Here is a 26,661-nt window from a genome sequence, read left to right on the forward strand (position 1 = left end):
CAGTATGTTGAACACTTCCTCAATTGATGAAATACAATTCACTTTATGCTATTCTGCATGAATATAATGCTGCAACGTTTGGTACATACCTCAGAATAGTGAGTAATTATAATGGTTATCATCGCAAAGGTGAACAATCAGGCCTAATTGGGACATATAACGTCACTTCAAGAATCAATTAGGTAGTGCATAATATAATTACTGACAGCTGTTGAGTATAGTAAGATTGCCTTATTGCTAGCATAACTTTTTCAGAGAATGTTTTGCACATTACATTGAATAGAATCTTTTCGATGATTTCTATCAGTGAAACATTTAAACCATTTTTCTCCGATTGCAATTTGAAATTCTGTAGAAGTTGTTCATGGTCTGGAAATTGAGAAATTACGAGAGTTTTTAATCTCACAAACGCTTAATGAGCATTTTTGTTTCAGTCAAGTGATTTTCTAGAATTATTTGTTCTTTAATATGCATAAGGAACAAAATATCAACCTTCAATACAAAAATGAATTATGTTTAGAGGCAGTGGGTGGATTACAGATGATTCTCCCTGAAATATTCATTTCAACGAGTGAATATCTCCAGAGAGTATTTTCTACCTTGGTCACAAATACGTTTCACATCAATAGACTAAATCTAACAAAGAAAACAATGAAAATAAACGTATTCACCTTGGAGGTACAAATTGGCGAATGCACATACCAGTAGGAATGTTGTCGCTTAGAATAATTGTAAATGTCAAGCAATATTTCTAGGTATGATAAAACAGCAAGGACCTTGTGCTCTTTGTTTAATGAGTTAATGTCCGAAACCGCTCATAAAGGATGCTATAATCCTTTAAAACAATAATCGGCTTTTCCTGCATGAGTTCTGAAATGAGCACTTTAAAAATCGACCCACAATTCCTGTAACTTTCACGATACATTACGGAATTTGTTGCTAACATTCTGGCATTTTATATGTGACAGGCCTCCCAATGTGTACTCTCCGGGATTTTTTCAAATAAACGAATGTTTGATTATGATATGTTCGATTCAGTGTGCCGAATTTCATCATCAATTCAAAATCTGATCTCACTGGATAGATGCATTCGCTAACTTTTTTCTTTTAACGGAAAAAGACTCACCTATGAAAACACCATGATTTTCAAACTTCAGAAGGACGTATATTAAAGGTCCAACAAGGCGAAAGCAAAATCAAGGGACTTGCTTCAAGAAATATTGCACTCAAGAAAAAATTCTAAAAATATCTACCATAATCTGCATCAATGAGGAATTGAATAAATCTGAATTGATACAGTGTGAAAGATTTCATAAATGAAAAAGTGGATTTCTACGGTTTTTTCGGGACCAAATATTCGGATAGGTCTGTAATATCTTTTCAATGACGAAGGGAGCTTAAAAATGAGGTGTTGATGATCGAGACCAGCTTCTGCGTTTATAATTTCAGAAGAGGGATTTTCATTAATTTATCAGTTGAGAGTTTAAAGTTTGGGAACTGAGGGTTCAGTAATGGGGTGGTTCCAGCCTTGCAATTTTACTCCAAATGGGCACGATACAATAATAATCATTATAGTAACATTACAATCCTCATCATCAAATCAATAACCTTAAAATATAAAAGTGGAGTTCAGAACTCAAATTCGAATTTTATGTATCTATGTCATTTATCAGGTGTTATAGAATCATATCATATCGAATTGTGAGAGTGCCAGTATGAGTAAGAGATCTAAATTTGATTTAGTACCTGAACTAGATCACCGTAATCTCCACCTGTAGCAGTGAATGTCAAATGGCAAATGAATGGAATCTTGTCTGATTTTGGTCGATGCAGTTCTAACTCGTATGTTATACCAACAACTCCAGAATATGTTCTGTTACATCCTGTAACAAAAATAGTCCTGATGAATGGAATAAGTGAAAAATCTGCAACGCTCCACATAAATGAACATTACGATCTACTTTGAGCTATCTATATTGTCAATGGTTAGAAACCTCATTTCGAAGCAAGTTTCAGGAAATAAAGATTTCTCACGAATGATTGAAAAATTCATCCATCTAACGTCCATTTTTTGTGAATGGAAAAATAAAGATACCAGAACAATTCTAAATTTTCAACACGTTGTAAGCGAAATAAGAAGATTGTATAGCTTCATGTTCCTAGTTTTTAGATCCTAACTCCCAAATTTTTTAGCATCAGTCCCGAATTGAGAATTAATCTTAACATGGACCAGACCAGCTTAAATTTTTTTCCGAAGAGCTTGATGCGACAACTTCTTGCTGAGCTATCCAACTTTGTATGGAAATGGATCATTTTGTCTTTCATTAACGATATACCAGCAAATAATGGTTGCACAGAGAATAGAAGATGATTTCACAGACATGAATTAGGTAACTCTCTACAAGATCAAGTCGAATAAAATTTTCTCTCGCTAATTTCACATTTTTTTCTCTATGAGCGTTTGGGAAAATTGAAATTGAATAAACAACTTATCTGGCTCATAAAGAAGTTGAGGGAAATGAAAAATACAGCAAAATGACAAATTTCTAAAAAGTTTTTGTCTGTGATTTTCTGAAAATTTCTCGAAAACCATTGGAGCAGAAAAACTTAAACGTTCAGATCGAAAAACTAGGCACTTAGAGAACAATATACTTTTTTTCGAATCTGCTGTAAAACTATTTTTCTTTGAGTTACAGTCTGTTGAAAATGATCTAAAAATTCGAAATAATATTCGAGCCTCTCTGTATGAGCATACACTAATTTCTCCCTGATGCGAACCAATCAGGAAACAGCACATGTCATGCGACAACGATAGAGAGAGAGGGAGAGTGGGAGTTGTCTCTGTCTCTGTCGTATTCTTCAACTTGAAGAATTTGTAACGGTCTTTCCACTCTTTCCGCCATTCAATTCTGAATTGTTCTGATAGTTGCTTACTTGCCCAAACATTTGTGCTCTGAAAGCTGCTACTGAATATTTTGAGAATATATTTGGAATATCTTCAAGCAATTTTCATTGCTCTAATTTATATCTATTATATTTCAGGAGTTTCTTCAAATTAAAGCAATTTTTATTGCTCTAATTCATATCTATTGTATTTCAGGAGTTTCTTCAAATTAAAGCAATTTTTATTGCTCTAATTCATATCTATTGTATTTCAGGAGTTTCTTCAAATTAAAGCAATTTTTATTGCTCTAATTCATATCTATTGTATTTCAGGAGTTTCTTCAAATTAAAGCAATTTTCATTGCTTCAATTTTTAACTTGTAGTTTAGCTTTCAGGAAATAGATTCTTGAACATTGATGGGGAAAAGTATGTATTCACTGTTATGTTATGTTATTATACATATTATTGATTCATTATTAAAACCTCATATTTCAGCGATAAACTGATTTGTCAAATCTGTAAAAAGAAATACTCTAGTGTTTCGGCGAAATATCGCCATTTGCGAGATGTTCATAATGAACAACCTATTGCAAAACAGACAGTGCATATAAAATGCCCCATTTGCCCTCAAGAAGAAAAAGTAGCTCTTGAGTCTCATGATATGCTGATTAATCACTTACAGCAGATTCATTCTCTAAGTATCAAGACATCACTTTTTACTTTTAAGAATGAAGAAGAATTTGAGACTTGGAGAGCACTTGATAACAGAAATGTGGATTACGTAAAACGAAGAGATCGTAAAATCAGCGATGGACAGGTGGTATATTATGAATGCAATCGTAGTAATTTTTCAGGTTTGTACCTATTTGTTATTCATCATAATATTTACAAGTGAAGTATTATTATTTCACCAGCGATAATGTAATATCATCTATCTGTTCCATTTTTAGGATATACTAGCCAATGTAGCAAACGCAGCATGAAAACTGGGGGAAGTATCAAAATCTCTGGTTTCTGCCCTTCTAGAATTCGTGTGAAGATATGTAATACAGGTAAATATTGTAATATTTTAGTTGTATTCTCTAGAGCGATATACTGAATATGTTCAAGGGGTGGATGTTAAATTTGTTGAAACACATGTTGGTCATGACGATCTACTGCGATCTAAACATTTGACAAAGGACCAGCAGGAAATGATTGCTAGTAAATTGGCAGCTGGAGTCACAAAAGAAAGAATTTTGGAAGATGCAAGAACTATAACCGGCAATAAGCTAGAAAGAATTAATGTGCTTAAAAGGGCAGATCTTGCTTATATTATAAGAAAATTCAACATAGAGAAGAGGAGACATGATGATGACATGGTTGCCACCACTTTGAAAGTGAAAGAGTGGAACAGTCAAGGAAAAAATTATGTTTTTTTGTTCAAGCAAATTGGTATGTATATTATTCAAAATTGTGCCTTCATTCCTATTCTTTCTTTACAAATTGTAAAATTATCAGGAGAAACCTACCCAGGATTGAAGGCAGAAGACTTTGCTCTAGGATTCATGAACGATGATATGGAGAGAAAGCTCAAACAATTCAAAAGGATAATATGCATCGATGGAACCCATGGCACAAACTCAAGACATTATGATCTGACTATAGTTTTAGTCAAAGATGAGAATAAAATCGGTTTCCCGGTGGCTTTCTTATTATCGAATAGACTGGATCAAACCATCCAAAATATTTTTTTTGATGCTTTGAAATCTAAGATTGGAGAGCCAGTGGACGCAGAATATATTATGACCGATGATGATATAAAATATTATAATGCATGGTGTCAGGTATTGAAGAACATAGCTACATATTGGATTTATGTTACAGCTATTAAATTTTTAATACATTTTCCAGGCAATGGTAACAGAAAGAAAGCCAAGAAGGCTCCTCTGTACTTGGCATGTTATTAAGAATTGGAATATACAGGGGAGAAACAAGTTGAAGAATGTGGACAACAAAAAAGAGATGAAAAATAGAATGCGAAAAATTTTGAAGGAGACTGATGTATCAACATTCCACAAGATGAAAGACGAATATTTCAAGCATTTGGAAGAAGGACAGGAAAATGAGTTTTTGAAATATTTAAAGAAGTGAGTTGTTTTAAATGTGGAAGAGTATAATTGAAGATTTTCATAAATGTTTTTCAGTTATTATTTCCAAAGTGAAGAAAGAATCATGATGTGGGCTCACTGCCACAGAGTAAATGTTGGGATTAATACCAACATGGCTATAGAAAGCCTGAATAAAGTATTGAAGTACAATAAAATGAGGGGAAATCAGAATTTACGGTATTGTTTTGAAGGATGCACCATGAATAATAATCATATTCTATAAAATGTATTGTAGGGTAGAGAAATTACTGGACACTTTGGAGGAATTGGTAAATGAAAAGATGTGGAAAAACATTATTGACACGGAAAGACCTTCTGCCAATCAATACCAGGCCAGAGTTAACCGAGAAGCTCATTCGAAAGCAGAAAATGGACTGACCGATAAAGTAGTATGCTTAGAAACTGGTGAGTTTAGAGTACCATCGGAATCCGTGAGTAATAAATTTTATATTGTGTCATATAATGAGTTGTGTGATAAGGATTGCACATCTCTATATTGCATTAAGTGCAAAATATGCATCCATAGGTTTAGATGTCAATGTGCAGAGTTTACTATAAAAGCTGCCATGTGTAAACATATACATGCAGTTGCTCTGGTCGCAGAGAGAAGCGATTCTGTTTTAGGTGTGAGAACTGTAAATGATGATGATGAGGACAACAACTTATATATATGTCAACCATCAACAAGTAGGGCTGCTTATGAAATGGATGTCCAGAGTGTCGTAGGTGGATCCAGTCAAATTACAAATGATCCAATAGATTCTACTACAAAAGATGTAAGTCTTTGTGATGATTCATGCATATGGTTCTTCATAGTTTATTATAGATTGTATTAGAACAAGCTAGAATGCAGCTTGGTTTATTGGATGTGGGTACCCTTCGTAACATTGCAAAAATTATTAGAGACGCTTATAACTTGCAATGCAATAATGCTTCTACCAGCAGAAAAAGAAAAATAGAGAAACAGTTGTATTTCCCAAGTAAGAAGTAGTCAAGTTGCACATCATGTTGGTGGAGTCAAAAGGTTTATTGTCTATGGAATAAATGTATGTTTTCTAATGTATTGGGGCTTGGTATGATGTGTAAATGTAGCTTATTTTGATTATTCCAGATCAATATGAAGAAGACTCTTTGCCTTTTCAGTTTCTTTTGAAATACTGCATGTCATTTACTCAAATCTACTAACTAACAGGTGATATAATGGAAGGTTGTAAGGTTATCGACAAATAAAGCATGTTTTTTAACACCAAATAAAAGTACGATTCAAGGTAGTGGTAATAAAAAAAATTTCAAAAAGGAAGTATTTTTTCTATAATTTATAGAAGCTTGATGTACATTTGAATTTTATTTTTTGAGTATTCTAGATCTAAATGAGATAATTAAATAATGTTAGAAGAGGAAAATTGGAATTGAAAGAGTCCTTATGTATTTTTCTATTGCAACATGTTGGTATAAGGATGGTTTTAAGGCCATACTTGAAAGAGGTTGGTCAATTTTTAATTGATTTGACACATAATTAATTTTCAATCTTGTACAGCTTTCTATTTCAGACTTTGAATTTCAACCACCTCGGAGAAGACTCTAATTTCCCTTTATGGAAGAATCAAGATAAGATGTCCTTCAGTATTGAATATCTCCTGTTAATTTCGTTTGGTTTTTTTTTGTAAACACGGGGAGGCAGGGTTTTTTCTTCTGAGGTTTTTCCCTGAGCTCTTGTATCATACGCAGAATTGTATGGTTCCCCGTTGCACTAACCTCAGCTAAATATTAACATGAATAAAGAAGCATGTTAATCAAAGCAAGACTTTTTTTTCCTTTACTCCTTAGAATGAAACTGATTTAAGTTTTTCCAAATCATAATACAAAATATAAGTATGTTCTGTACTAATCAGAGAGAGATGATCAAATCTTAGCTAAATACTAACATAACAATAATGAAGCACATTTATCAATAGCGAGACATTTTTTCTTTTACTCCTCAGTAGGAAATTAATTTCAGATTTTTTGAGCCTTTCCAATTATAATACAAAGTGACTTACTGTCGGTATGTACGAATCATAATTTTTTAGAGATGATCAAATGAAATATACAAAAAAAGACAATATTATTTGTGGCATTATTTTCACTGCTTCACAAATAATGGATCATGCTTATTCGTAACTCGCTATCGAATTGCTGTAATTAAAATTTCTTAATTTTCACTTCAGAGTTTTTGAATTGTACTCGAACTGTATGTAATTTGCGAAAAGTTGAACTCGTAATCGTAATGCCCAAATGAATTACTACAATATTTCTGCTTGTTTTTTATTACAAAATTGATGACAAATCTATATATTCTAACTTTAAATTCATTTGATAATCCGCGAGTCTTCGAAAATTTAGAACAAAATATATGCACACGAACAAACAACACGCAAACATCTTTGCTCTCCACAAAAGTAATTAAATTTAGGCCTTAAAATAACACGCAAATATGAGAAAGAATAGCACATTCCACCTGCTACAATCAAAACATTTTTGTTTTGATCATGTCGTTGTCACTCTGTCACTATCGGAATACAGGTTATGTTGTTTATGGTGCCCTTTGGATTTCCTACACGTCGACGACCTAATCGTCGACGTGGGGAGGAAATTAGTGGTATACAGTGCTGTTTCCTGATTGGTCGAGAAATTTCGTACCAGGGAGGAATTAGTGTATGCTCTCTGTATGTAGGTATGTATAGCTACTACATATTGAAAGCCTCAACAAACCGAAGATACTTACTCGTGCAATACCTCGGCTCATCGCTCGAGTCACCGCAATCATTGACGTTGTTGCAGAACGAGTTTGAAGGAACGCATTTTCCATTGTTACACGTGAATTCCGATTTTTTGCACTTTGAATTGGACGTGGTGGCAAGAGGAGAGGAGACGTCCGCTAGGATGAAAAATATGTTGAGGAGGACAATTGTTGCCATCAGAGAAGCCGAGTCGGTCGGGGAGCCTGAAACAAAAAGATTCTCATTTATTTCGGGAACGGTTGGCGATTGTTTTCCTTCCGCATTCAGACAGTTTGTATGACGCTAATGGAAATTGGCGGCAGAACTTTTATGGGTGTTTATGGGTTCTTTTTTTCGATGAAAAAGTTCATTATCTCTATTTATCAATTTCGGCAAACACAACGATGAAATTGCGAGCCGTTGTTTGCGGAAGGATAATTGAAAAATCCGATTCGAATTATACCACTTTCTCCCTAACTGCGAATCCTTTTTGGTTTGAAAGAAATTCAGCATTTCTATGTATTGTTATTGAAGCTATTGATGATGTGTGGAGGATATAATTGAGATATTGTAGCGATTGATGAATTTGATGAGCATTCCGAAAAATCTCCCCGATCTCAATTTCCTTGATGGGATTTCCTCGGTGTTTTATTCGATGGCTTTCTCTTTTAAAGTGTTTTTTTGTTATAAACATATATTCATTTGGAAGATATGAAAACATGACATATTTTTTCTATTTTACCACCAAATGACATGAAAATCCCGTGATGCGTTGTAGAGCACCTTCCTTGGTGAATCCATACAGAACTGGCATAGGGTACCTCTTTGGTAATACCTACAAGACTTCGATTGATAATGTGAATCTGTGTACATTCTTTTTGCATAAGCTAAAGCTTATTATGCTTTGAGCAGGCTGAAACGATCTCTTCCTATTGAGTCACTAATTAATGTGTATTATGGTGTGCTTCTCATTTGAATGACAATATTTTACTTCGGTTTAATTCGGTGTCCGTGGGAAGAATATTAACAGCACGAAAGAGAATCGTACGCCTTATTTTTGGGTTGAACGCTCGTACTTCACGTAGAAGCTATTTTAGTAAAAAAAGATAATGACTGGAACTTCGCTGTACATCTATAGATGTTTGATATACGAGGATGTATTGATATCTAGTTAGCCTAGACCAGTTCCATGCATAAAAAAAATATTGCGTTACCATAGCAACGAACAATAACTCATTAGAAGTGTCAGTGTGAAGTTTAAGGTCAAAAAAGTGAACCAGAGTTACGCAATAAATTAAAAGAAAAAAGATGTCCACCGAAATTGTGAAAATCGAAAAATTTGAGTATCGAGCCATCATCAAGTACCTGTATTTATAAGGGTTAAGAGCTAAGCTTTACGAAGATATGTTTGATACCCTTGGTGATCAATGTGCTCCGTATGCGACCGTGAAAAATTGGACTGCAAGCTTCAAAAGAGGTAAATTTTCCATTGAAGATGATGACCGATCGGGAAGGCCAGTTTCTGCGTCAGTCCCCGAAAATATCGATGCAGTTTCTGACATGATTTTATCAGACCGTCGAATTGGGCTTAAACTGATATCTGAAGCAATAAATATTTCATACGAACGCCTTCATCATATAGTTCACGTCAATTTGGACATGAGAAAAATGGACCCCCAAATGTTTGAGTGTTGACCAAAAGCGTGCAAGGATAGAAGCATCGCGTTCGATCTGTGCTCGATTTGAAAACGATGTAGACTTCTTAAACCAATTGTTACTATGTATGAGACTTGGATACATTTCTAAGATCCAGAAACAAAGCAACAATCGATGGAATGGCGACACTCTGGTTCTCCAAGACCTAAGAAGTTTCGTGTCCAAAAATCTGCAGGAAAAGTTTTCGCTTCAGTATTTTGGGATTGCCATGGAGTAATCATGATTAATTTTTTGGATAAGGGTAGAACAATAACAGGAGCTTACTATTCGACATTACTGACCACTCTACGGGAAAAAATTAAAGAGAAAAGACGCGGAAAGCTATCCAAGGTGTTTTGTTTTTGCAGGGCAACAACCCTGCACACAAATCTCATGTTGCCATGCAGAAAATCGTGATTTAGGATTTTAATTACTAGAACACCCCTTCCAACAAGGAGGTAATAAAAGCTGTAGAGGTCTGGTTTGCAGAGCAAGAAGAAACATTTTTTTGAAAGGTCTAGAGACGTTGCAGGTTCGCTGTAATAAATGTATCCAATTAAGAGGAGAATATGTTGAGTAATAAAATATTTTGACATTGAAATTTTGTTTGGTTCTATGGTAGGCTAAGAATTTTTCAATATATCTCCGTATGTTTTAGAAAAAAACTAAGACTGCATCACATATTTCTGACTGTCACAATCATAATACTAGGAATACAACAACTTTGTCTTTTCCAGTTCACGGAACATCCAAATATGTGCATTCTCCCCACTTTCAGAGCATAAGGTTGTACAACCATTTACCACAAGCAATTGAAAGCTTGCATTTACTACGTCAGGAGTATACTGAGACAAATGTTAGTAAGAAAGGCATTTCACACTGTTGATGAGTATCTCTGTGATGCTGATTCTCATGTTCAAGAGAAAGATTTGTTCTCTATTGGTGAGATACCTAATTATTCGTATTGTCTTTCTGATAATTACTTGTATTGCATTGTTTTGTTTGCTTTCTTTCTATTGACGTGCCCATACATAGGTAAATGTCGGAGGGGATTGAATAAAATTATTATAATTAATTATTATAGTCCATAGTACTTGAATTCACGAATTCATCAATCACAGAATTATCACATCATATAGCATTGGGAACTGATGAATATTATAGGTTGATTAATTTCAATAGAACCGTGCAAATTTCACCTTTTGGGCAATCTTGCCTAACTGGCTCCTTGGTATATTGACTCAGTTGGGGAGTGCCACCTCAGCTGAATAGATTTTTTTCGATAGAATATTAGTGTGTCGGTCCTAAAATTAATTTCGTCTGATTCGGCCCGTTATCAATAGAACCACGGGAAACTTCGCCAATTAGCGAATACAGCGAAGTCTAATAAATTCAGCAAGTCACTGTGCAATCGACGGGAAGGGAAGAGTGAATATTCATCATTCAAGGAGTCCCAACAGGACGGGAAATTTTATGAGAAATTACCTCCTGCCCGACGATTCGGCCAGCAGGCGACCGAATAATTTGCCGAGCAGGGGAAGACTGAATCCATTATGCTGCCCTTGCTGATCCGCAGGAAATGTAGTACTTTTTCGGGGATATTTCGTCGCCATTCCGTCGAGAGGAAAATTGGATTTGAAGTAGTGTTTATCTCGAGAGGATCGGAAGAAGAGTACTATCAAATAGCTTTTGTTGATGGGGAGGACAGAGCGGAGTCGAATGATGAAATCCGAGTTGACTGAATCCCTTTTCATTTCACGAAGGTTGATTTCAATTGTCTGATTTATTTATCTCTGATAGAAGTCCCGATTGGATAATGAACTGAAGGTCCAGTCATATTAGGACAAAAAATTGACCAATAAGCAGGGCCCAAGTAGGACCTAGGGACAACAACAATCTGCTGCTTGATGCCTTTTTGAATTGACTGAATTATGAAAAAAATCTCTTTTATATTCATTTTATTAAGCATTTCTTGCAGAAGAAGTAAACTGCCACAAAATCAAGCAATTAAATTCTTATTAATTTTTTTTGTGTCAAAATTTTAACTTTTGCTATTCAAAATATAATAAATCTAATAATTATATCATTTCCTCAAGTACATATTATGTTTGGGGAGCCCAAGAGGAAAATTCGGGATTTACTCGACCGTGTCAGATTAATAATAACCAAAAATTAGATCTGCATATAGGGGGAATTGTCTGGGAGAGCCTGTCAGCATAGTAAAAAAAAAACGATCAATGTACAAACTCGAGCGTGTCAGATTAAGATATATGTAGTTAATCACATGTTGAAAAGTATATATTCCCTCAATCTGACAATTTAAGCGTGACGAAAATGAGTGAGAGAGCGCCAAACTTGCAAAAAAAAAACGTCCTGTGTACATTCTCTAGACTTTTTTTTATTTTGAATCTAATGATTTAAAAATAACGAAAAAAATATAATCGGACAGTTCCATCAAGCCAAAATAATAAAAATTGTCCATAAAGGTCACAAAGATCAGTTTTTTTGAATTATCTTCTCTCCTGGGCTTCAAATTGTTTTCGCATTCATTATGAAAGTTGTAGAGCATAACATTTTCTACAAATTTTGTCCGCAACAATGTTTTCTACGTTTGAACGTTTTTGAGATATATGGCGTTGAATGTACAGGGTGGGCAAAATTGGTGATACCTGAATTACAACTTTTTCAACCCAACGAGATAGAGAAAAATGCATGGCACATTACGGTCGTCTTTTTTCGAGAAACTAATAATGCCATCAACTGAATTACTCTATCTTCTTCTGTTTTCGAGTTATAGGTCAAAATTTAAATTTCAACTTTGGTCATTATGTCCGTTTCTGTTTTAGCTAGGATGTTGAAATGAAAACATTTTATAGAGACACTTTTTTGATAGCAATCCAGTGGCGTACTATGATTTTCTCCAAGTCATTTTAAACTACTGTTTTCATAAGAAAAAACACAACTTTATGTTATAGCTCAGCAAATAAACCTGTAGAAAAGAAATATAGTACGCCACTGGATTGCTATCAAAAAAGTGTCTGCATCGTGTCTTCATTTCAACATCCTAGCACAAACAGAAACGGAGAAAATGACCAAAGTTGAAATCGCCCAAATTTAAATTTTAGCCTATAACTCAAAAACAAAAGAAGATAGAATAATGCAGTTGATGGCATTATTAGTTTCTCGAAAAGAGTCGACATGAATAGTACATTCATTTTTCTCTATCTCATTGGGTTAAAAAGTTGTAGTTCAGGTATCACCAATTTTGCCCACCCTGTACATTAGACTGGGTTTCTACATTGACCTTGGCCTTTCGCATGTGGGCTAAGCTCTTCGCTCTTATCGCCCTCTAACTCGAAAACGGTTAAGAATATGCAAAATTACCTCAGACAAAAGTTGTATAAAATTTTATTATCTACAACTGTCATGATGCATACAGCGACGATTAGAGGTACAGGAAGGGAGATATTTAAAAATAATGCCTTGTTATCATCTTCAAACTGTCAGATTAAGGAAACCCTCCTGGATAAGTATCAGATTAATGGGTCAACACGTCTGCAATACCGAGATTTACCATCTCTATAAAAATCTGACACGCTCGAATATGTACGTAACGATTATTTTTTGCATTTTCAAATGACAGCTGTGACCTTGCGTTACGTCCGAATTGTCAGTCTCTTGAAAAGTAGCTTCCTCTGGGTCCAGTCAACATATCCTCTACAAATCTGACACGCTGTAAAAATTTTTACCATTTTCAATTTATCTGTACGGCCAGCCCCACCACACAAACTGTCAGATTACCATGAATTTATTATCAGGGACACGTAGAGCATATACAGTATCTTAATCTGACATACATTCGAGTATGTACACTTGACGATTTTTTTTAACATCTTTGAAAATAAGCAGACGCTTTCCCCACCATTGAAAGTGCATACATCATAGAACCTCTTTTTCTTTCTACCATCTTAGCTTCAAAATCCACTAGGTTTCCACGACGCTCGAGTAAATCCCGATTTAGTATCGTCGGCTTCCAAGCTATTTTTGTTTTTCAATTTCAAAAACATTTTTGTTCCCAACACAACAGCCCGATTTACCCAAGTGGCTAATTTGACACTACCAATTAGGATCCAATTCCTATGAAACTTTTATTTGTTTCGATGCCTTCATTGGTGACCCCAGTACGACTATCCGTTTCTCCCTTGAAATGGGTGAACTCAAGTTATGCTGCTGTGTTTATATGTGGTTTTTCGGTGCTTTCCCAAGGATAAACGAATATTGATCAATCGCCTCATGCTGAAATTGTCGGGCACTAAATTCTGTTTCGAATTATACCTAGTATAATATTCTGCGTATTTTTGGATCAACCCGTTTCCTTACTAGAGAAAAGAAATTTTCAAAACCCTGATTTGGTCTTATTGATTGGTTCAACTTTGCTATCCTCTTGTATGAGGTGGTGTGAAATTTACGATGGATAATTAGATGCTTTAGAGCTTTTTTATGGATCACTTTCATTCATCATAAAGATGCCTACTACTTTATAGGATTACCTTCACGAAAAATCAACGTTGAAAGTGTTGAAACGAAAATTTTGTTGCATGTATGAGAATTGGCCTCCTTTACTCATATGCCACATTGTTACACAATCACGATGAGTTAGTTATTATTATCTACCCTAGAAATAATTTAAATGGCAAAACTAGGTTTGCCGGGTCAGCTACTTCAGAATAAAACTCAACTCTCCTACCTATCATAATTATCAGCTAGAATACCATACAATTAAATGTGCCAAAACACCTCGAAAGCGAGGTCCAGCCAGTTAGAATTGATCACACCGAAAGTACGCAGAGAGGATTATTCATTTTTGCGTGAAAATTGCTCTCGGCCGCGTTTTGGGCTCTCGTTCATTTCCATTTCCGAATTCAGTTTTTAATTAACAATTGTACGAAAACTGTGCATACATCCTCTCATCTTTCTGTTTGATCTCCGTCAAAGCACTCTGACACATTATGGAGCAATTAATTGAAGGATTAGGTTTGGCGTGGCAAAGAGAGGGATTAGCATGAAATGTCAAACGATCCTTTGGAACAATTAGATGGTCAGTATGGATGTTCTTCTTGTCTCTTTGACTTGAAATTTATCTTAGTGTTCCGTACATCCGTCAGATGTTGCCGAATGTGTGTATCGAAATTTTCCAAGAGACTTTTTTTTTCCCGAATTGAATGGAAAACCATAAGGGAATTTTATTTTTCGATAATGTATCCTACGGAAACAATGTTTGAACGAAAACCATAAGGGGTTGTTATTTTCAACCCCTAATGATAAAGTTATGAGATCCAAAAAAATTGTGTGAGTAACATCTATACTCCATTCACATTTATTTTAGCAGTCGGTTGGCCATGAAATAATTTTGAAAAAAGAAACAGGGTTTCAGGAAGTTCTATTTAGAATTCAGGTCCGCTCATTCAAATAGTTATATCCTGATATTCTAAAATCCATAATACGTCAGACGGTAGCGAATATATTCAATGTAAGAGAATTTATATAATGTTTCATCTGAATCTAAATGACTTATATTTCAGCTGAATATTTTCACAATCAGAAAGATTGTGAATGAAGAGGAAGACAAAGAATTTCCTTCTATTGGGAGACCCAAAAAAGTGGTGGCATTTGAGAATTTTATGTTTGAGTGAATTAATGCGAAAAGTTTAAAGCCGGCCACAGACACAGAGAGAAGACGGCGTGCAACATGCAACATGCAAAGAATGACAACCATCAACGATCGTGTGTGGGCATGAATGTTGCATGTTCTCCGTCATTCATCTCTTCCGAACCATCCTGAAAAATTGCATCATGCGCGTAGCGTGAACGTCCGTGTGTGGCCGATTTTATGCACGAACGGACTTCTACACCAGTGCAGTAGGCAATGTACATACAGCAAATCGAATCGAGCAGCTTCAGTCTTCAGTACTGTTTCGGCTCTAAATGCACCAAGGACGATGTCGGACCCGAGAAATCTCTCCCGCGAATTCCTTACGGAGTTCATAGAAATTTATAGGTCCTTCCCATCTCTGTGGAAAACAAAATCGAAAGAATATAAGGATCGATCGAAGAAGAATTACCCATATAATGTCTTACTCGATAAGTTGAAGGATGTTGAAAAATGCTCAACAGTTGAATCGGTAAAATCAAAAATTAACACCCTTCGTGGTGGTTTCTGACGAGAATTCAAAAAAGTATTGGAATCCAAACGATCAGGCGCGAGAGAGGATGAAGTTTCCTCTCTCGAAGCGACTTAAATTGCTTCTTTTTCACCAAACAAGCGTACGCCACTGCCATCAGAAAATATTTCTCATCTTCCACTGATGACATTTTCGAACTGACGAATTCTCGCATTATTCCGCGTTCTTTTCTCTCATGTGTGTGGGCAATAAGTGCGAAAGTTGATGGTTGTCATTCTTTGCATGTTGTATGTTGCACGCCGTCTTCTCTCTGTGTCTGTGGCCGGCTTAATACAGGATTTCCGATGAATGTCATCGTAGAATAAGTTCCCGAAAATTGATTTTTCTCTTTTTCATTCGACATGTCCTATACATTGTAAATGTGTTTAGGTACCAATAAATACATTATTATTATTATTATATCAATGCATTAAGATGAACAGCCACAAATACGCGCCAGTTCTCCTGTTAATTGTTTATTCATGTGAAATTTTTATTCAAAGTTGAAGTTCATCTTGACTTGTAACTTCCTTTAATTCCTTTTAGTTATATTGATGAAAAGATGATTTTGTTGAAGAACTTAACATTCTTGTAATTATCTGTTAATGCCTTCGGGAGATAACCATTCCCAACCAATGCATCATAGGCATTTCATCTTCAGGTTAATATTTTTGAAATCTACAACAGATGTAACGTATTCAAACTTCAGCCAAAGAAGATAACGAACATTAACTCTCCTCAAGCTAGTGCATATATTATAATATTATATTGATCTCTTGTATTTTCCATGCAAATAAATGGATTTGGTATGCCTTCAATTAGGTTGTATAAACTTCAATTATGTTCGTCACATATTTTCCGAAGAGATTCGACATTGTGATAAAATACGTAATAACAGAAACTTTTACGTAGAACGGGCAAAATAGAGTTGATTTAAAACCCAAAAATGTTTTGACAAGCTTCATAACCCCACATTTTCGTACTATACAGAATGAAATGTTTCGAATTTCCATGGCCAACCGAGTGCTAAAATAAAAGTGAATGTAGTATACTTAGTGCTTCTTATTATGTATAGTTTTGTGAACCGTTTTTTAGAACCCGTAAAAAAAATCAAAAACTCATCTCCCTAAATCCTAAATCGAATTGAAAAGCTTACTCCTTCTAAGAGTAACCCTACTAATGGCATTGAGTATATTAAACGAAGGACTTCAACCAACCCCAACTTTTAACGAATGCACTCAGTCCCACAAGACGTTCATGGATAAAGCATGTTAAAACCCTGACGGAAATAGCAAAATCGTTATAAGCCAAGAAATAGTCTCGAGGCACTCCTTGTATTGAGGGAAACGCCGAATTGAGTGGTTTCCACAGACGTCTGATTGTAACTAGACCGTGTTCACAAAATGGGTCATTGGTTTTCATTGATTGGATAAATAGATGTGGGGTTGCTGGAGCTTGAATGGGCGGATGAGGTCTGCAGTGCGGTTGAGGTCCAAAGGATTCTACATACAACCGTATTTGTCTGTCGGTGTCCAGCTGGTCCTTTCCATTGAAGCGGGGGCAATTTTTTAGCTATATGGGAAAAGCAACATGTCAGGCCTTCGTATAATAGTTATTTTCCTATCAAGTGCGGAAAGTAATACTTGCCCGCACGAAACTGCCGTTGCCCGAACGATGCGAAGCAGAGTTCGGGTAAGCAGTTGAGTGCGGGCAAGACACTTTCCGCAAGAGTTAGGAACAATATTTTTTCTACAAGCGCTTGAAATATATAAATATATCAATTGCACGATACAGATCATTTCTCATTTGATTAATTCATATAAAATGACAGACGTAATTCTGCATGTCGTTACCATGGGTTACTCATCGTTGACGTTTGGTGCATAGGGACATGATAGAATTTAATTTATTCTATAAGATTCGCGTGCGGGAAAAACCCCTGCTAATCCATTCCCGCACGCAAATGCGTGCGGGAAAGAAATAGCAGGCGTTTTTCCCGCACGTTTTGGAAAAGTGACTCTTTGCAACTTGAAATGCGTGCGGGAAAAAGGTTGAACGCGCACGCTTGTAGAAAAAGATTTTTCCCTGACAACAGAATTGAAATGTCTATACCGAATTATTTAGTCTCTAGATCTGGTGATCTAGATCGCTAGATCTACCTCCAAATGAGTTTTTTCTTCAGGGGTGTCTGAAAAAATCCATTCATCAACATTAAATTGACGGAGCTAAAAATCTCTATGAATTAAGAGGAGTTTATACCACGGGACTGGCCGTATAAGTTTACACTTTAGTCGAGGATACCAATTGTAGCCAATGGCCAGACTTTTCGAGAAATTTTTTCATGTGGAGATTCATAAAAGAGATAATTTCATCTCGGAAAGTCAATGACATAGATGAATATTAGTTCTTCAATGAAATTTTTTTTTTCTACGTTTTACGAATAAAAAAATTTCTGACTTTCCGAGATGACGAACTGATTGAATGGAATTATAATGAAAACGCCATATAAATTACGGGTTTCTGGCGTAAGATATTCATTTTCTCTTTTTGAACTGACCACTTAACGGTCTCTTAGCTTGAGAATAATCCAACTCTCTGCCAACGGACATAATTGAAGTTTATACAAACTGATTGAAGGCATATCAAATCCAGTTATTTGCATGGAAAATACAAGAGATCAGTATAATATCATAATATGCACTAGCTTGAAGATAGTTAATGTTCGTTATCTTCTTTGGCTAAAGTTTGAATACGTTACATCAGTTGTAGATTTCAAAAATATTAACCCGAAGATGAAATGCATATATGATGCAGTGGTTGGGAATGGGTATCTCCCAAAGAATATTAAATTCTTCAACAAAAATCATCTTGCATCAATATAAGTAAAAGGAATTAAAGGAAGTTTCAAGTCAAGATGAACTTCACCTTTGAACAAAAATTTCACATGAATAAACAACTAACAGGACAACTGGCGCGTATTTGTGGCTGTTCATCTTAATACATTGATATAATAATAATAATTAGGTATTTATTGGTACCTTAAGACATTTACAATGTATAGGACAAGTCGAATGAAAAATAGAAAAAACAATTTGCATTCTACGATGACATTCATCGAAAATCCTGTAGTAAACTTTCGCATTGGTTCACTCAAATTTAAAATTCTCAAATGCCACCACTTTTTTGGGTCTCCCAGCAAAAGGGTCATCCTCTTCGTTCACATTCTTTCTGATTGTGGAAATATTCAGCTGAAATATAAGTCGTTTAGATTCAGATAAAACATTATATAAATTCTCTTACATTGAATATGTTCGCTATCGTCTGACGTATTGTGGATTTTAGAATATTAGGTATTAGGCTATTTGAATGAGCTAACCTGAATTCTAAATAGCACTTCCTGAAACCGGCGAAACCCTGTCTCTTTTTTCAATCACTTTCGGCATTTTCGTAATAAAAATTGATATTAGTTGTGGCAACGGCGTTATGACATTAACGACATTTCATGAGTGACAACCTTACTCCGTTCTAGTTACAAAAACTTAAGAAAATTATTTCCTGGCCAACCGACTGCTAAAATAAATGTGAATGAAGTATACTTCACATGTTTCACTACAATGAAACAGTGTTGATGACATATTGTAAAAAGTTATAATCTAGATTCAAATTGTACTTTTTGAATTTGATTTTCGGAAAACATCGAAATATTTTTTTTTGGTCCAATTCGCATGATTTTGTGGTCGGTTAATCAGGTAAACCTTGAGGCCAGGCCTGATTATAACATTTCATTATGACTAATTAAATTACATCGATAAATGATACTTAATACAATGGAAAACACCCAGACAGAGGGTGAACTCACAGAACTGCCAACAACCTGGAACTTTATTACTGAAGTTCGAATTGAACTGTTCATCAAAGCGACAACCAAAACCTCCTACCTAAAAGTTTCAACGATAATCCGAACCTACACATCCGGTAAAGTAGGACCCAACCGAAACCTGGCCTGGATTATTCCCCAGGTTTTTAGCTCCGTAATATTCCCTCATCTGCGGTTCCAACTTTCAGAATTAATCCCATTAAAGGGTGAAATATAACACTGATGTAACTGTGCGATGTGTGTTTCCGATCGCAAAGCCAAATGATTGTGTTGGTAAAATAAGAGTTGAAGAGATGTTTCGAATGAAATTGGAGGAATGATGAATTATGTCGTAATGAATTGATTCTGCAAAGTTAATTCGACATGACTCCAGTGTTATTTATAATCCAAAAAGTTCCATGAGAGGCTGGTGTATTCTTGGGAAGAAAATTACGCTTGATGAAAAATCGATAACTTGAGAATCTTTTATTATTCTCGTTCTCGAAGTCTGTTGTTAGAACTACCGCCTTTCATTTTTCATTTAATTTCAGATTATTTGAACAGCTTTCTGACCTGAGCGCGTTTCGAACTCAAGCCAAAGGAGCAATATCTATTATTAACTTCATAAATACTTTCTTAATTATGATCCGCTTCTTTGTTGAACTTACATTTTATGAATTATGTTTTATCTATTCCAATGACAAATGCAAGCATTCTGAATTCGTTGTGTTTAAATATTTGTAATTTCATTGTAGTAGCAAGAAAAAATCAATTGAAATTGAATAAAAGTTTGATATGCCGTGGAATTGGGTTACTTTATCACTATGGGCAGATTGCTCACAATCATTTGTTCATGATATCCAGATGAAGACGTTCTATTGGACAAAGAAACACTTTATTGCATACGATTTTTTTCCATTCCAAGTTTCTAAAATAGAAACATATACCGTGTTTGGGCTCGTTGGAAAGCTCACTGAGAATGGAATACCACTTTAATATTTATTTTCCTACATTTATCATTAATTTTATTTTTATTTAGGGAAATTTTTTTGATAACCATAAAATTATACAATATGAAAGAAGAATATGGTGGTATTCCATTCAGAAAGCTATACAGGGTGAGTCTTTGACTGGTACAAATATTTAAACAGTACATTCCTGAGTTCAAAAGGAACACTTTCTTCCTACATCATTTTTTCTGAATCGAATCGGTTTAAAAGATACAGGGTGTTGAAAAACCATAAAAAATGTTATTTTTAGTTTTCACAAACGGTTTCATCTAATGAAATTATTATAGTTTTTCATTTAATTGATTAATCTTTTTCGAGCACAAGATATCACCCACGTCTTCCAGTTTTCTAATTATAACCTTTACTTACCGAGTACCAAAAATTCAAAGAACCCAACTCTTGGAACTAAGTTGGACGGTATCTTGTGAGTATTTGGACGTTTTGTAAAGTAAAAGTATTCTTCATATTTTCTCGTATAATGCGCTAATTTCGAGGAATTTGATGTTAAAACATTTAAAAGTATGTGTGAAATTTGAAAAATTGGGTTCTTTGGCTGTTTAAAAGATACACACTATTGTGTCACAGTCACAGATTTAGCTAGTTATCCTGAAGGTAATTTTGTTTTTCCAGGGGTGGCACAGCTCGTTATGAAAACTTAAAATGGCTGTATCTTTTTATCAAGGCCTCATATAGAGACTGATTCTACTGCCGAACAAGAGAAAATTAGGAGTAACTGAACGTGTGTATATAATTTTTCACCACATCAATAAAACAAATAATAAAATTGCTCATCTCCACGGCTGGAAAAAATCCCCAGACGTTACCAACTGAATCTATACCAACAGAGCACTGCGAGTTAGAGATATAACCGAGGGCGCTACCAGTGAAATTGGAAATCGAAGTAGACTCTACGTCTCAAATGAATTTTCCGAACTTAATTTCCATGTTACCGCCTGACATGAGTTCGATTTCCCTCACAGATAACTGGAATAATGAAAACAGTGTTGCCTATGAATAATTCAAGATAAAATCCTGAATAATTCAGCATCTCGAAATGCGATTTCGGAAACAAATTCCTTGGAGATGAAGTTGAAAAATAATTAATACCGGTGGATTAAAGTTATATTGCTGAATTAACTGATGAATTTAAAGGGGAGATTCCATTCCAATTGCAGTGAAATTATACTCGATATGAATATTCAGCGAAATTATTTTCATTTTATTTGCAAGTCTAAGAAGTTGAATCACAAAAATCAATACACATTTTGAGAATTTCACTCGTTTGAGTTCTTTATTGAAATTTCACTTCATTACATAATATGAATGAACAAATTTACTTTTGTATAACTCGAAAATTTCTATAAAAGTGTTACCGAAGCCATATATCTGAGTCTTGAGGATAACTCAAAATGATCAGTTCGTGTTTATCTGAATATTTAATTCAAAATAATATTCCGATCGAAAAGATATTCTGCGTGGTATGTGATGAATTAACATACAAATGAGTGCGAATATTTGCAAGATATGGCCTGCCAAATCAAATTCCCCAACCTGTCGAATAATCTAGGAAATTCATGATACTATAAAGTATTGATGTTCAGGCACCTAATCATTACTAATGTGATAACCGAAGATTATACACTAGAAAGATACGAAACGCCCTCATATCTCTAGTACTAAAAACCAACTACATTTTGAACATTGAAAACACATTTGACAATGAGATGGCGCTGAAAACGTAGTGTCAATAAAGAAAATCTATTAAATGGGAGTTTTCTGTTTTACAATTGAGGGGAGCGAAATTCGAATTCTATTCCTTGTATTGAATTTAAATATCGACTTTGTGGGAAACAGAAAACAAACATCCTGAGTGACAAAACAGAAGTATGGTTTCATTTTGTGATCAGAATATTACTTTTCATTTTAACATTGTTTGGAATCAATTGATATCAATGAAATACGCTATCGGATGTGCTACATTTTCATTTGCAATTTATAAAAAATTTAAAAAAAAATTTGAAATTATAAACAACGAATAGAGCTTTGACTAGGACACAAAAGTATATGGAGATCTGCTATACGTCAAATGTGTTATTTCTGTGCGATACGTTGTTTTGAATTAATAAACATAGTTGAATTTGTACAATTTATATCAGAAATATATGAACTAATATTCCATCCATCCAATATACCATCATAGCATACACATTTTAGTTACTTAAATATTATTCACAGAATTTTCAGAACCACAATAAAGAAAACATTACAGAGGTATACAAGACCTCTATGCCCGTCAGTATAGAGTCTTTCTGCTTTTTTTATGATGTACTTATGATATGGTCTCTTTATGACACAATATACAAATTGAATAATGAATGAAAAAAAACACTCACAGCATGCTTCATAAAACTTTGACTTTCCAAACAACAATTTCACAGTCACTCGATTCCCAAAAGGCAATCAATAAAACCAATCCTGAATATATTGAAGGAGTAGCAATCGAGAATCTTGGAATGGACGTATTAAACTCATAAATTCCCCTAAATGGGCCCTTCATGCAAGGCATGCTTCCTGCATACAACAATTAACGTGGATGAACAGTTAGTTCTCAATTGACTTGAAGTGAAATGTTCACTGCACATGGTGTAGTAGTTAGTAGTGTTTGCAAGCCTGAAAATTTTATCAACTGAAAATAAAAATAATGAATGACCGAGTCACATGATACCAGTTTTGATACTTACATTTCCATTTTCCTTAGTGAATTAAAAAACTTAATTTCGGAAAATCAATTTTATTTGATCCACTGTTCTTCACCATGCAATAATTTTCGAACGATATTTTGAAGTTTTCACCAAGGTATTAGACAAAAAAATTTAATAATCAGCAACTAGAACGAGCTAAATAAACAAAAGTCGGTAAGAGAATCAAAACATTCAAAACTTCTTCGATCAAAATGGCCATTTGAAATCTTACGAAATTTTAATGTGTTTCTGCGAATGACCCTCGAATTAATTAAATCTTAAGTTTTAGGGTCTTAGAAACACATTTGAAACACAGATGGCGCTCACATCACTTTAGTCGCTTTGTTTCCCATATTTTCACTCTTTAATTTGGTGATTACATACCAACACCCAACACGATCTGGAATGCCTTTTTACTTCAAGATCGCAAACGAAAACAAAGCAGTCTCTCTATCAAACAAATTGGGAATGAATAAAATTCGAAACTCCCAAGAGCTTTTCACGAGAAATGAACCGAATCTGCTTACGCATGAAGAAACGAATCTACATTCTTCCAATTCCCCAGACTTCACGTCCCTGTTCGGCTCTATAGTTTCTAAATCGTCCCTATTTTCGGCCTGGATAAATTTATATCATTTCGATCCGTTCAAGAAACAAGTAAGTCCCAAATTCGCCAGGGAAAAATGGAGAAATCTATTGCACAAGCTCCATACAAGAACTTCGCTTTGTCTCTGACAGATCCACCTCGTTAATCAGAGTCCCTTCGGACCGACTTGTACAACGGATTTTCTTTCTTTTCAATCCTTTGAAATTGTGGGACCATTTCTGTGATTCGGGAGACACCGGGAGACCAGGATTGATTGTCGTTTGAATGCCGCATCTGCAATGGATTAAAGGGAGGAGGCGCCCAATTTTAAGTTTTCCTCTATAAAGCTCCGGATTAATCATTCATCATTCCATTTCCGTTTTCTGAGGATGTCACAGGTTTTTGGGGAGCTGCAATTCGATTTGTCATCATTTCGAGTGCTTTGACTAATTTACTATGGGTCCTAGGGGTTGGTAAACAGCGATGATTGAACGTTTAATAATGGACATGCATTTTCTACGAGTTCGTTTTTTATGTCTAGACTCACTTAACACATTCTTTATAAATTTAGAAGTTATTTTTGTTTGAATTATTGTTGTTTCCTTTTTTTTTTGGAATATTATCTTTAACCTAAGTTGCATTGGCTCTTTTATGTATCAAGTTATCAATAAACTTTTGTCATTTTTGTAGTTCGAACATTCCAGAATTATATATTCTATTAATTTGGGTCTGGTTATGGGATACGTTAGATAATCCAACTCTTAAGGGTGGTTCCGGAAAGGGGGTCAGCCCCCCCACCTTCGAGAACTTGCAGAATTTTTTTTTCGAATAACGAAAAATGATTTTACTTTCCTCTTCAAATATGAATAAGTTTCAAAGTAGTTTTCTTTCAGACATATAGCTTATATTATTTATTATAAGATATACCTATTTGATATCAATAAACCTTCTATAGAATTTCAAATATAAAATTATGGCTGATTGTTAAGTAAAGAACTGACTACTTGCATCGTACGATACCTATGGCCTAAGATGTGAATTTTTTGGGAACATTTTCAGCTAATAGGCCAATAACTGCAAAAATGCATTTTGCTTACATACTTTGAGTGTTATTCCAAAGTCAGATTTCAAATTCTTCTTGAGTGTTGGATAGACAACAAGCACCACAAGAATCTTATAGTTTCCTCTTATCTATCACAAGTTTTCCTATGATTATTATTATTTTTTCAATGAACGTCATGAAATAATAATTTTATTCATTAATTATTGAGTTTAATGTAATGTACGTAAAAGTGTACGAAAAAATCAAATGTTGTCACTAGAAGGAACCCAGTCATATTCCAACTTTCATAATAGTTGGGGAGCCCAAGAGGGAAACTCTGGATTTACTCGAGCGTGGCAGATTAATGTAAGGGGAGATACCTTGGACCCTGTAGAGTACCTCTACCAACAATTAGACCTGTATATAGGGGGAATTGTCTATAGGACAGCCTGTCAGAATAGTTAAAAAAGATCATTGTACATACTCGAGCGTGTCAGATTGAGATATATATGGTTATTCACATGTTGAAAAGTATATAATTTTCTTAATCTGACAATTTAAACGTGACGAAAATGTGTGGGAGGGCGCCAAACTTGCAAAAAAAAACTCACGTTTACATTCTCGAGCGCGATGGCCCTTTTGTCTTAATTTGAAGCTAATGATTCAAGAATAACTGAAAAAATATAATCTGACAGTTTCAGCAAGCCGAAAAAAAAATGGCCATAAAGATCACAAAAATCAGTTTTTTTTGAGTTATCTCCTCTCCTGGGCTTCAAATTGTTTTCGCATTCATTATAAAAGTTGTAGAGCATAACATTTTTTACAAATTTTGTCCAAGGCAATTTTTTCTACCCTTGAACGTTTTTGAAATATATGGCGACGAATATACATTAGACTGAGTTTCTACATTGACCTTGACCGATCGCATGTGTGGCTAAGCTCCTCGCACTCATCACCCTCTAATTCGAAAACGCTTGAGAGTATGAAAAATTGCCTCAGACGAAAGTTGTATAGAATTTTATCATCTACAACTTTCATAATGAATACAGAATCGATAAGAGGTACAGGAAGGGAGATATTTAAGAATAATGCCTTGTTATCATCTTCAAAATGTCAGATTAAGAAAACCCCCCCTGATTAGTGTCAGATTAAAAGGTCAACATGTCTGCAGCACCGTGATTAACCATCTCTATAAAAATCTGACACGCTCGAGTATGTACAAGTAACGATGTTTTTCTACATTTTCAAAGGACCGCTGTGACCTTGCGCCACGTCCAAATTGTCAGTCCCTTGAAAAGTGGCTTCCTTTGTCTCCGTTTAACATATCCCCTAAAAATCTGACACTCTTCCGTACGGCCAGCCCCACCACGCAAACTGTCAGATTAACATGAATTTATTATCAGAGACACGTAGGGCATAGAGTATCTTAATCTGATACGCTCCAGCAGGTGGGTGAAACTCCCTCTTCTATGGTCAAATCTACAACCAAATATGGCCGACATGAATTTCCGGTTGAAGTGACAGTCAAAACCAAATTAACCTAATTCTTTTGGTTGACAACCTGTTGACGTTTCAAAAATCATGTTTTTAATATTCACATTTCATTATTTAACTGAAAAATTACTTCACTACTACATAACGAGGCGGAATATTTAGGAGATTCAAGGAGATGTAACTTACGAACGACCGAATGTTGAATATTATTTGCATCTATTCT

At 34.9% G+C, this 26,661-nt stretch overlaps 2 protein-coding genes across 11 annotated transcripts in view; one reads left to right on the forward strand and one right to left on the reverse strand.

The window, feature by feature from the left end:
- The window catches only part of LOC123313762, an 81,807-nt gene that overhangs the window by 26,925 nt on the left and 28,221 nt on the right, over positions 1-26,661 (reverse strand). Inside the window, exons 4-5 of the mRNA XM_044898761.1 lie at positions 7,799-8,017; positions 1,747-1,883 (exon numbers count right to left, since the gene is read on the reverse strand). Coding sequence (XP_044754696.1) covers positions 1,747-1,883; positions 7,799-8,017 — 356 coding nt within the window. The remainder of the gene's footprint in view (positions 1-1,746; positions 1,884-7,798; positions 8,018-26,661) is intronic.
- Positions 3,313-6,832, forward strand: LOC123313763. Of its 10 annotated transcripts, none has more exons than XM_044898766.1 (10): positions 3,314-3,738; positions 3,835-3,936; positions 3,995-4,318; positions 4,385-4,710; positions 4,778-5,013; positions 5,071-5,211; positions 5,270-5,810; positions 5,861-6,014; positions 6,391-6,518; positions 6,585-6,832. In XM_044898766.1, exons 1-9 carry the CDS (start codon positions 3,546-3,548, stop codon positions 6,396-6,398), a joined length of 2,025 nt encoding a protein of 674 aa, XP_044754701.1. In that variant the 5' UTR covers positions 3,314-3,545; the 3' UTR covers positions 6,399-6,518; positions 6,585-6,832. The 10 variants fall into 10 exon arrangements, with proteins under 10 accessions (XP_044754704.1, XP_044754705.1, XP_044754702.1 ...); XM_044898763.1 differs by having other exon boundaries at positions 6,399-6,518; positions 6,572-6,832; XM_044898762.1 differs by having other exon boundaries at positions 6,399-6,518.

This window comes from Coccinella septempunctata, chromosome 5, assembly GCF_907165205.1.
Source record: "Coccinella septempunctata chromosome 5, icCocSept1.1, whole genome shotgun sequence".
NCBI classification, from domain to species: domain Eukaryota; kingdom Metazoa; phylum Arthropoda; class Insecta; order Coleoptera; family Coccinellidae; genus Coccinella; species Coccinella septempunctata.

Excerpts from the sequence above, each read along its gene's own strand:
- LOC123313763 (XM_044898763.1), top strand. The coding sequence starts at position 3,546 with ATGCTGATTAATCACTTACAGCAGATTCATTCTCTAAGTATCAAGACA. Across the intron at positions 3,739-3,834 it reads CAATCGTAGTAATTTTTCAG|GATATACTAGCCAATGTAGC; the intron begins GTTTGTACCTAT and ends TTCCATTTTTAG. Across the intron at positions 4,711-4,777 it reads ATTATAATGCATGGTGTCAG|GCAATGGTAACAGAAAGAAA; the intron begins GTATTGAAGAAC and ends TACATTTTCCAG.